Source organism: Centropristis striata, chromosome 15 (genome assembly GCF_030273125.1).
Source record: "Centropristis striata isolate RG_2023a ecotype Rhode Island chromosome 15, C.striata_1.0, whole genome shotgun sequence".
NCBI classification, from domain to species: Eukaryota; Metazoa; Chordata; class Actinopteri; order Perciformes; family Serranidae; genus Centropristis; species Centropristis striata.
Genome location: NC_081531.1, coordinates 32,917,268 through 32,930,245, shown reverse-complemented (window position 1 = coordinate 32,930,245; position 12,978 = coordinate 32,917,268). Strand labels below are relative to the sequence as shown.

The following is a 12,978-nucleotide window of genomic DNA, read 5'->3' as shown; positions in this document are numbered from 1 at the left end:
GCTGTGTGCATTTGTCTGGGGATTGAGCGTTTTGATACTTTTAAAGTATTTGTACAGCACATAGACCTGCTTTAGAATAAAATAAGACACGGAAATCTCCTTTTTTACAGTATAAGACTGCTAATTTAGGTTAAAAAAGTATTTCCGCATATATAGTATAGATGTATATTACTACTATCCATCACCATCTTAACGACCTAAGGTGACATGACTAAACAACACTGGGTCCCATAAACTGTAAATGCTGTCGCCGCTACACCCAAGGTTATAAAAGAAAAGGCAATCACCATATGACGTGCTTCCCTTTACCATCAGCTCCAAAGCAGGAAACCGCGTCCCCAAATACGCCTACCATCGACTGGCACAGTGAGACCACATACCACACGGAGTGAGAAAGAGCAGCGCATGAAGTGGGTCAGACTCCTGCAGCTGAGCCAGACTTTGGGAGTAAATGACATAATCACTGCCTTTTGAAAACACAAACCTGCGTACACATTCCTCCTCCCCCCTGCAGCAGAACTCTGAGCGGCCTCGGCCTCAGCAATCCAAACAATGGTGCTGCCCTTTGTGTGGACCACTGTCACCAGAGTCATTCATTACTCCTCACAGTGCGCCTAAAACAACAGTTTATTAACCTTACACTGTAAAAAAATCATTGTAGAATTTACAGTAAAACACTGTCAAGTTGCATCAGAAATAAGGTGTAAAACACAAAATTGTATATTACCGTAGTAGACACTTAATTACCGTAAATCAAGGAATAGTACAAAACTTAAACTGTAAAAATATTTTAAAAAATGTATGTAAAATTAATGGAGAAATACCATAATGTCACAAAAAGCAGGATTATTCAGTCTAAATAACAGTTTTTGCTGATATTTACATTTAAATTTACAGTAGAAAACCCACTCACTGTATTTTTTACGGTGAAGATCTGGCAACCACAGCTGCCGGTATTTTACCGTAAATTAAACAGGTTTTTTTTAACAGTGTAACAGGAACGAGGATGGTGGCGTTGAGCACACTTCTCCTGAGAAACCATCATCAGGGAGGATCAGATCTGAGTAAGGAGCTTTACAATTATCCAAATCTAAATCAAACCGGGCCTTGCACAATGTGATTTTCACATGTCATGGAAATATGCGGTGTGGTTTCCATCACTCTTGGGTGGGCATGAGTCCAGCGTTGCCCTGTCACTCCCCTCTGGCAGAGATGTTTGTGGAAAGAGAGCCAGAGAGTCAGACAGGATCCTGGCACCGATAGAGATGATGTCATACTATAATGACTGTCTAAAAGCCCCAGCTATAGGGACCGGAGGGCAGGCAGGTAGAGGAGTGCTGACAGTGCTCTGCTGAGATTATGTCAGATACCTGCCCTGCGGGATCCTCAGCACTCAGCACTGGAGCGCGTGGCAGGTAATGTCTGCAGGCTGCACAGTCTCGGGGCCGTGGCGGCAGGCAGCAGCGCTGGCAGAGGCCGTGTTATTCTGTTTACCCTGGCTAATCGCTACAGCTACAGGGTCCTGCACGGTGTGGGTGCAGTCCCTAGCGCTCGCATTCCTCTGCGCGGCTTTAAATAACTGCTCCGTTTCTCCCCCTCGCTAAGCAAATGGGAGGAGAGTGTTAAAGATGGCAAAGAAGGCTGTTTGTTTGAGCTGGGTTCAGTACACTGCTCTTGAGCACCAAACACACACACACACACACACATGCAAATATACACACTGTTCCCTTTGTGACGTTACAAAACACATCTAATTACTGTTTTGTTTTCATAACTTCATTTGCTGCTGTGTTTTTTTTGAGCTGCACAGCAGAATTGGCTTTTTATTTGCAGAAAGTGATGACATGGAGGAGTCTGATTTCATGGGAAACTCCTGCTCAGATGATGTCGATTTTCTCTCTAAAAGAGTTTTGTTGTGCAGTCCTGACAGAAGTGACTGTGGATTTAACCCTTTTAACAACAAGTTTTCATAAATCTGTTGCTGATAGGCTGTCAGGCTGCTACACCATGTTTGTAAAGGTCAAATATTGAAAAAAAAAGTGAGATTTCCATGTCCTTTTTTTTATTATAAGCTCTAGGTGCTACGAAAATACTCCTATAAACTTTTTTAGGGTCATCCACACCAAGAAATATAACAATAACAACAAAAATGTGAGCTTCTACAGTGATGAATGATAACGAACTTGATTTAGCTTTTATTTATCATTATTCTTATTAATAAGAACAGTTGAAAAGCAGCTGCTGCTGTGCCTTACAGCAAAAAGATAGAGAGATTAACACTTTATTTATTATTTTAGGCCTATAGTGTTTTAACATGACGTCCTGAAAAGTGAGAAGGATTTTGATTGGCTAGATTGGCTATTCATCATATTTTTTCAACGTTTCAATCATATTGTTGTTGTTGTTGTAGTCAGGGTGTGGACTAAACTTATCTTGGTCATGGTCAACGGATCCACAAAAGATGGATTGACCCACACTGTAATTTAATATAATCTAGTGACTTTGCCTTAAAACTTTTTATGAACGTTACACAGATTCTGCTGATAATCTGGATTGAGAGTTTAGCAATGACTGTTACCTGATCGTCACTCCTGCGATTTACAATTTGAAAGCTTATAAATCCTTGAATATGTACGGATAAGATAAACAACTTATTAGGTTGATGCATTATAGTTCTGCAAATCAAATTTATATATTTACATCTTTCTTATTTTGGAATCATGTCGGTGTAAGCCTAAGTATATGGGACCAAAATTAATTGAGAAATGGCTACGTAGTTATGAGTAGTAATGGCTGCGAGCATCTTTTAGCATTTTACCTTATTGACAGTGATTATTTACATATCTTATGAGCCTATGATCTTAATGTGAAAGCCTCAGTTAACACGTGCCGTCCACAGTTTATTATAGGGGTGTCTTTCTAAATCAGCTTTCAGTTTCAATTATTGAAATCAAAAGGAATCGGCAAAAACATAAATTTGACCATGTGGCCTTATATTGGTACATTAAAAGAAATATGGCACTTATATCACACTTGGCCTATCTTCTTAAAGCAGAATGTGTAATTGTAAATAACAGTTGATAAAAGCAATGATATGTTGATCTTTATGAATGCAGTCCCAAGTCAAACAAGTGCAGAATTTTTACAAAAAAAAGTATAATAGAGAACCTAATTGACTCATGGATTTGGAGAATTATGATATCCTTAGTGTATTACATGTTTATGCAACCTTTCAAAGCAGTCTAGCTACATAGGGATCTCCATAAGGATAGCATCCCACTTATGAAACCGTGGCAAAAGGTGAATGAGAGCGTCAGACCCAAAATAACCTCATGTTATTTTCCCAACATGCATAAATAGACAGGGAGAGGTGACAGAATGTGCATCCATAAATATTAAACACTCCCTTGTAAAGGATCAGCTTGCAAATACGCATGATAAATGTGATGGGATCAAAAGGAAGAAGCTTTCATAATGAATAAGCTGCAAATAAATGTGCATGAGCCTCCCACACATGAGTGTTTGTGTTGAGAGGGTGTGAGTACGGGAGCCGTGCCCAGCTTCGCCTCTGAGTTCAGTCCAGCCTGTGGCAAAAACACAGAGTGCTGCAGGTTTTTGGTTGCCCGTGTTAGACCGCTTTCTCCAAAGTCTGGCACGAGAGGAAAAAAGAGTGTGTGGGGAAAAGCAGAGGGCTTTGAAAGGTAAAATAAACCCACCTCCTAAATAGAGAGAAAGCAGAATGGGCTCTGTCTACTGTATTTGACTGTCTTCATTTTCAGGCTCCCATGGACCTCTGACCCATGCCAAGGGAAAACCAAAACAAACCACAGGGCTACTACTGTCACTTTACTCTAAATAAAGAACCACATGGGAAATCCTGAAATAGCCATATCCACTTCTCATGATGCCCATTTTAGGGGCGACCAGCCCAGACCAGGATATGATAACACCACTTCCTGTGCAACATGAGGCCCCATGCGTTTAGTTATTCCAGGAAAAGATGAGAATCTAGAGTAGCCTGGACGTCTGGAGGCCTGATAAAGAAGAGATGCTGCTGAGATGCAGAAGAGAGACGAGACTCTGGGAGTGGAGCAGCTGCTGTCAGTGCGGCTGATAGATGGGATGCCTCTGTGCGAGCAAAAAAATCGGGCTAAATCTTTGAAAATAACACAAGGCAAGTGATATTATGCACCCACTTTATTTTGAAAGGATATCTTCAACTCTTCCTTTCACACAGTGTGAGACAGATGCCAAACAAAAACATCCAGTCTCCAAGAGCTCCCCATAAGCATCTCTACCTCACCCTATCCTTATCCCAATTTACACCATGCTTTCAAGTGCTTAAAAAAGTATTTAAAAAAAAAAAAAAGAAGTTGGCCGTTGGACATTTTGTCAGCCAAACACATGGAGATAATTACAAAGACAGTCTTCATCTGCCGGTAAACAGCTTCAGGTTCCATAGAGACATGCAAAGGTTCAGTCAAGGTTTTTACAACTTTGTGATTTAAAAACTTGCAAACGTTCTCACAGAACCAGTCGTTCTTCATTGCTGACATAAATGATAACAGCGCCCCTGCAGAGCCCGATGATGACTTACATACAGCAGATACGATGTGGAATCCAAGAAAAAAGGCATATCGGGCTGTAAACGCCAACTTAGCTGTGCTTGCCAACATGCCTGGGAGGCTTTCAAGTTTCCATGCTTTCATCAGTTTTAGGAAGTGTGCATTGAAATACAGATGTATTAATGACATGAGGATTCCCTGGAAACATACGGCCGGAGCATATCTGACATATTTTACCTTCATTGCAGTGATGTGTCAAATACAGATGCTTTGAGTTGGTCGTTAGGCCAAAACACCAACCCAAAAAAGGGCAATGTCTACTGAATTTGCATAATTAGGGCCACGGGGCAATCGCACCGAGCACTGGCCTCTACAGCAATAGCTTTAGGGACCAGTGCAAAGCCCCAAGCACTTCTGTTATACTGTGGATTTTTTCTTCTTCCTCTTCCGGACACAATTTCGTCCCGCTACTAGTCCTACAACTCGAAGAGTTGCAGGACAAATTATACATCAAAATGTGCAGTTTGATCGGGATCGGTGTGCTATTACTTTTCTCTACAGAATACGAATTTTTCGCGACATAAGTTGCAAAAAACTGCCCAAAATTTTGCATTGAAATGAATGGGACGGCCGAAAAAAAATTAGCGAAAAAGAACAATAATTGGAAAACGTCTTTTTTAAAACGTCTACTTCTCCGGCATAATTTCACCTAGAGACTCCATTTAAACTTTAAACAGTAGACACAAGTCTTGTGTATCGGTGTATTAATCCACGTTTCGATAGGTCATATAGTTTTTTTATCAATCCCTGTTCAATGACCATGATCATTTTTGGAGAAATTCTGAGATTATAATGGGTGTGTATTGCACGGAATGTTCGTGTCACAGTGGGTGACATCATCGCCAGAGTGTAGAGGGAGAGGTAAAACTGTCAAAAAATAAATTTGAAAACTGCGCTCCTGGCCGCAAATTCCACTCTACAGAAATAATTTATACATAGAAACGTAGGAAAATTAGTCTTCTCACTCACAATCCTCTGGAGTTATAGTTTGGGCGTAAGATGCACAGATGCGCCACCAACACGCACCAACAGCCTCATCAGAGAAATATATATATATATCAGAGAAATTCAACTTGTGTTTTCTTTATTATGATGTTAGTCATTATACCTGTATTATTCTGCACAAAAGACATTTTTGAGTTGTTCCCACTTCTATCCATGATTGTGCTGATTCCATAGAGCTGCATGACTTATATTTACAAGGGCACAGTGAGTAAAGAGCAAAAAAAAACCCTGAAATGGCTTGTTTGGGTTCAGAGGGTTAAATAATGATAACATATACGGAGTGCTATGATGTATGGCATACAGAATATATTAAATAGACCAGTACTGAGTCCAATGTCGACTTACTAAACCATAACAGATTTTCTTTAATCTCCGTCTGTCTGTGTGTAAGGTCTCTTGCCTGTTGTTCAGGTGATTTGTCCTCATGTACAGCAGGTACATGGTTTTCTGGCTCATGAATTTACTGTTTTGGGTCACTCTCACTGCTCTCAGGCGGCTGTTTTCAGTGAAAGGTCCAGCCAATTCATCCTGAGGGGGACATGAATGTCTGCACCACATGTTTCATAGCAATCCATCCAAAATTTACGGAGGTATTGTACTCAGAAATGCAAATGTCAACATCACGGTAGTAGTAAAGCCATATATCAACATGTCTGGGACCAAGCTCATGTAAGATGGACTGAAGGAAAGTAAAAGTGTGCCGTGGTCTGATGAGTCCAGGAGGAAAGGACCATCCAGATTGTTACCAGCACAGAATTTAAAAGCAAGCACCTGTGATGGTCTATGGGTGAGTTAGTGCCATGGTATCATGGGTCACTTACACATCTGTGAGGGCACCATTCATTCTGAAAGATACAAAGAGGTTTTGGAAAGACAATTCCACATTCTGCACATGATAAATAATGGCTTCAAAGGAAAATATTGCAGCTACTAGACCTGTCACCAACTGAAAAAGTATGCTGCATTATAAAGTACAAAAGACAAAAAAAGGAGACCCCGGACTGTTGAGCAACTGAAGTAGTACAGAAAGAAGAATCAGTGTCCTCAGTTCCTAAACGCTGAAAAGAAAAGGTGATGTACCACAGTGGTGAATATGCCTCTGTCCCAACTTTTCATGGAACATGTTGAAGGCATAAAATTCAGAATGAGTGTATATTTGTGATAAACTACTTACTTACTTATTTAGCTATTTTTCTACTATATATATAAATATATCTCTTCCTCAGAAAGGAGTTAACAATGATCACACCATGTTTTACTTATGTTTTAGACAGCGTTTCAACTTTTAAAACTCGGCAACTCACACCAAAACAATCTAGACCGATAGATTGACCAACAGGTAGTAGGAAAATGTGTATTTTTTAATTTGGGGTAAACTATCCCATCATCCAATAGTTGTTGAGATATCTGAGTCTTGACCAGAGAGGAGGACTGACCGACTGACCTACAGACAGACACTGCCATCTGCAGAGGCACACAGCAAACATGGCTAAAAATATCAGTCATTAAAATCTGGGCTTTTCTCTGTCTCATATCACTGAGAGTAGAAAGCTTTGGCTTTTTGGACAGCTGGTCAGAAAGAGCAAACATTGCCAACACTGACACTGTGCGGTTGTTTCACCCTGCGATTTCATTCATATAGATAGATAGATAGATAGATAGATAGATAGATAGATAGATAGATAGATAGATAGATAGATAGATAGATAGATAGATAGATAGATAGATAGATAGATAGATAGATAGATAGATAGATAGATAGATAGATAGATAGATAGATAGATAGATAGATAGATAGATAGATAGATATACTTTATTTATCCCAAGCTGGGAAATTACAGCGTAGCAGCAGCATTACACACAGAGACAATGACAACACAATTAAGTAAAAAGAACAACCTAGGCATACTTCAAGCAATAAAATATAAAAATACAATAAAATACAATAAAAAATAAAGTGTCTAAAGAAGGAGTGTGTATTAAGGAGTAGAATAGAATTCCAGTGCAGAATAAATAAATATGGATATACAGTATAAAAATGTTGGTGCTATGAAACAAATAAGGTGCAATATGATCTTTCACATGTACGTTTTCAGAGCAGATGCACACCAACAGTTCTTTATCTCTGGCTTTTGGTCACTTTATCATGTTGACCTGCAAAATGAGCTTTCTATCTCTCTTATTTTCAAAGCAATGGCTATAAAAATTACTCATCTGTTGGCAGAAATCCCAGACCCAGATCACCACTAAAACCTGACTGTTTCTTGGTCCTCGGCCGGACAGTCCACCGAGTTCCAGCTGAGTTCAGACAATAACTTTACTTACTGTAAAAAAAATCCTTACTGAAGATATTCCTGCACTTCCACACACACTGAGCTACATTTCTTTTGAGGAAAGGTTTGCTCAGATTGGGCCTCGCCGTGCTGACATCACAGCAGCTCAAATATGGAAAAGTCTTCATATTGTTGCTGCTACAGCCATGGCCGTTTTAACACGGGAGAGAGAAATTTCCACTTGTCCACACCACATTCCAGCCCTCACACTGAACAACGCACGTCTCCTCTCCAGGCTGAACCCTCTATCCCCTGCTGCAGAAAAAAAAACCCTCTCATACACTCAAGTTAAGATCTTTTCAGATACTTTGCCTGCGAAGCCCAGGAGACAGGTGACTGTAGTGCTCCTCTATCCAGACCAAATGTGAAGCAGCATGAGGTATTCCAGGAATCTAAAATGTCTCTCTTGAATTATTTGACACAGAAGCTCCAAAACATGACGCACCACAGAGAAAATCGGGGGAGAAGAGGGAGGAATGGTGCTCGAGCCAACTCTCTGACTCTCAGGGGGAAGAACAGTGTCACTCGCGCTACAAGTAGGATTCACTTGACCTCGATTAAATCCAGCCTTTCTACTTCCACATAGTTAAACCAATGAAAACAGCTGGACAGGCTACATCAGTATGACCTCACTGTGCAAAACTGTGTGTAAGAAGCACCACAACCCTGCAAGAAAATAACTTGTTGATGATTTATTTGGAATGATTTTGTTATTGGCTTTCAAGTAATGCATCCTTGCTTCTCCTTTGAAAATCCAAAGCATTAACCCTCTGAACCCCAACAAGCCATTTTAGGGCCTTTTTTGATCTTTTTACATTTTACATCACTGTGGCCTTGTATTTCACTACAATATATAAGTCCTGCAGCTCTATGGGATCACCACAATCATGGCTAGAAGTGAGTATAAATTAAAAAAAATGCCTTTTGTGCAGAATAACACAATTATAATGAAAAAAAAAACATTTGGAAAAAAAAAGAAAAAACCCAAGTTGAATTTCTCTGATTTTTTTTTTTTTTTAAATTGGAATAAACTTGAATTTATATATACAACATTTCCCCAAGTACTCACAAGTGTCAAGAAGATTGAAAAAAAGAAAATGTGTCTCCACATACTATACTTATATTTGTCACGTGACCGTTCCTCTCAGCAGAATCAATCATGGCTTCACAGTGTCGCTGAGGAGCAGAATTTAATGTTTTTAACAGGATCTACTTATTCCAAACAGTTTATTTTTGACAATGTTTTAAATGATACATGTAGATTAAAGTGATTTTGACAGAAATATCAATATTTTAAGCTTTGTTTTGGTTATATGGAAACTTTCGTAACCTATGAGCCGTTCAAGGACTGTCGAAAAATGTTAAAATTTCTACGATAATGCATGTAGTTATGGTTTCTTTTTGCGATAAACCGTGTACTTTTGGCGATCTTTAAAAGAAAACATACTTTTCAATGGTGGAGGGGTTCAGAGAGCTGTGTATCATGATACAAGGGTTACAATTCAATATAGTGCAATTTATTTGGATACTGTAAGCAAGTTGATAAATTGCCATTTTTTACATCTAATTTTACTAAAACTGTCATAGTAAAAATAACACTAAATGCATAAAATCCAAGTCACAAATGTTTACTTTTTACGCAACTACACTACTTCTTGGGCAATCTGCCTGCTGCAAATCTTGTAAATCTTGTAATCTTGTTATAATCAAGTGTATTAACATTGTCTTGCGTTAGCAAGCACCCTGAGTGGGTGGTAAACTATGGACAAATCACAATATAATATTTTACAGGACACAATGAAGGTTGAGTAAGTTTTGAGTTGTAGTTTAGTTGCAAAACAAAAGAAGAGGTTTCTGGCACCAATGTGATGTCCACAGAAACACAAAGCTGTTGCATCACAGTATGCTGGCTCTGAAGCACAGCTTTGGTCTATAATTTATTATAGACATAGGAACAAATGGGATTAAGTGACTTAGAAACAACATCTGCTGATATAAAAAGGGGGACTGACACCACTACAGATACGCCGGTATGATCAATCAGGTTGTAATTTCGTTGTTTAGCATCTTATTCTATGAGCGAGCCAGAGAAAAGAGAAGCAGCGAAATCCAGATCTGGGCTGGAGGCTGACGTAGACTGCAAGGCTCCACGTCTCACCACAGCTGATCTGATAGAGCGCAGAAAGGCTCCACTCATGCCAACCAGACACTGCAGTCAGAGGGGAAGTATAGATCTTAAGAGTACATTTATATGCGATGTAATGAGCCTTGCCTCAGTAATTAAAGTGGAATATGGGAACAGTTTCCAGCGATGCAGTGGAGGGTAAACCCAGCTCACCTCTTCTTAGCCACCTATTTATTTGCGGAGCAGAGTTTATTCCCACTTGACATAAAATCTTAATGACATGTATTCATGGTGGATGTGAGCAGCTGGTGTTAAACTGATGTAAGCTATAAAGAAGAGAGGACCTTTTAGGAGGATAAAGGTGAAAGTATCAGGTGTACTTGACATAATCAAGTGCCATTTTGTACAGTATTTGCACTGTATTTTAACTTTAAAAAGACTTCAGTTCACTAAAATAAGAAGGCAGAATTTGTACTTTTTACACGACTTCATTTATTAGTTTGGCAGCTGTAGATACAAGTTACTTTGCAGGTCTTTTATATATTAAAACTATGATAAAACCATGAAATATGTTGCATTTTTACATATTTTTTTTTGCAGATTTGTGTCAGACTTTAGTTTCACTTTATTGACAATCAATTACTGAAATATGCTCTTTAGGCAGTACTTTTACTTTTTTATAATAGTACTATAGGTGTACTGTAACAATAAGTTAACTAATGGATTAGTTTATTGACAGAAAAATAATCACCAACTATTCTGATAATCCAGTATTTTTTCAAAAAAGTAGAGGAAAAAACTTTTTTCATCCCATCAAATTAAAAAAAATTACAGTTTTTCTGTTTTATATCACAATAAATTAAACATCTGTGGGTTTTTGACTGACAAAACAGGGTATTTAACGACATTACCGTGGAGAAACTGGGATGAACATTTTGATAACAAGTTTCTTCTATATTAAAAATCAAACAATTAATCAATCATGAATATAATTGTTAGCTGCAGCTCTAAATACTACTATATTTTACTGTAAGAAGACTTTATTTCCTTGTAAAGGAGCACAATTTTCCATTTTTACTTCATTAAGTAGGCTAGTTCATTTTTACACTTTTTCCACAACTGCCTTGTAGTAAAATTAAACACTGGGTCCATTCTGAGCATTTTATGGAGTTTCCTTGTACTAATTGGCACTTTTATTGTCTAAATGAACAATTCAAAGTAGTTATTTCCCAAGAATAACTAACAGAAATGCTGCCAGTAGTGTGAGAGTATGATCATCTTGTGCAACTTTTATAATATTGATAGAAAAAGTGCACCACAGAGGAGAAACCCAGAGGTCAGAGCAGCACTATGAGTTAATCGCAGCGGCCTAATTATATCCGCTCCTAAATAAACAGCATTGTTTCACACTCACCGACCCTGAAGCCCTGTCCGATGAGCGTGTCAGCCGCCTGCCCGTTCTCCGCGATCAGCGTGGTGTTGTTGCCCTGCTCGCAGGTATCCTGACACTGTCCCTTCAGGCAGATCCGCTTGCAGATGAGAGGAGCGATGACCACCTTGAAGCGCTCCCGTGTGGAGGAGCGCTCCGGCGTGCACCACACCAGCCTGTGGACGCTCAGCCAGATGACAAGCAGATGGGAGATCAGAGTGGGCATCCTGGCATCCTTCACTGCCCTCCACAGAGACCCGGGGACATTAAACCACACGGTGGGGGGTTCAGCTCCAGCTCAGAGGCGCCTGCTTTGTTAACCGAGGCGGATTTTTGACGTCTCATACGGCGGAGGAGAGGAAAAAAAAAAAAAAAAAGCGCGTCCTCCCCACTCCTGTTTTCTCCAAGAAAAATCACTTCCCTCGCGTACCCAAGTGATCCGTCTGCAAAACCGACACGTTTGACATCTTTAAGAAGTTTCTCCTTCGCCCCCCAAGTTGTTGTTGGTTTTTTAAAAAATAAATAAAAAAAGTTACCCTCGCTCCTCGCTTTTTGTATCGCTCTTCTTCCTTCTTGTCGGCCTGTTGCTTTGGGGAGTTGGAGAGAGTGCGTATGTGGGTTTGGGAGAGAAAGAAGGGAGGAGAGGAGAAGGGGTGAGCCAACCCTCTCTGGAGAAACCTGGCAGCGGGCCAGCCAGGCGGTGCAGGAGCAAAGCTGAAAGTGGTTTCCTTGTTGGTTATTTCTCCTAACACCCCTCCTCTCCTGTGCTCTCCTCTGTTGCCCCCGCACACACTCCACTCTGCAAATCATTGCTGCACAGCTGTGTGTGTCACTCTGAGAATAAAAAAATACTGACATGTAATATATTGCTGCATACACCTTTGTGTTTGGTTAGTTTCCGATGTATAAAGGCCTTAAAATGAGCATGTGACTTAGCTGTGGACACTCAAACAGCTCTTTATGTGTGATTAAAGCCTTGCACTATCTGTGTTTTTTCACTAAAACTTATTTGTTCAGCATGGTGTTGATACCAAACATCCAGTAAATATATCATGAAAAGAAATAGATTTATCAGATGTGCAGACATTTGTGATATGGGTCATCGGGGTCGTGCTGAGGTCAGCATCAGGAGTTCCTCCACCTGTAAGGAGGCAGCTGTAGGTGGACATCTGGTTTCTGTCTCATGATAGTTCAACATTTATTTTGGAGAGAAAAATATGTGACATCTGCACTACAGCTTTACAGACGTGTGTAACATGTGAGGAGTTCACAGGTCCGTTTATCTCATATCGCATATCATATCGGTTTATTTATTGCGTGCAAACTGTACATTTATGACGTCAAACGTAATTAGTGTCGCACTTTTCAACGTATCAAATCAAAGACATAAGCACCTTTTTTCCCACTTATAATAGACAAAGTGCTCACATGCTTATTTAAAGAAGCTATAAAGAGTATTTA

The 12,978-nt window shown here is 39.6% G+C and overlaps 1 protein-coding gene across 3 annotated transcripts in view; it reads right to left on the bottom strand.

Moving 5' to 3' along the window:
* The window catches only part of ltbp3 (latent transforming growth factor beta binding protein 3), a 53,544-nt gene extending 41,444 nt beyond the window's left edge, over positions 1 to 12,100 (bottom strand). For all 3 annotated transcript variants that reach the window (XM_059352027.1, XM_059352029.1, XM_059352028.1), the window contains exon 1: positions 11,503 to 12,100. In XM_059352027.1, coding sequence (XP_059208010.1) covers positions 11,503 to 11,743 — 241 coding nt within the window. In that variant the 5' untranslated portion in view covers positions 11,744 to 12,100. The remainder of the gene's footprint in view (positions 1 to 11,502) is intronic.
* Positions 12,101 to 12,978: the final 878 nt, after the last annotated feature.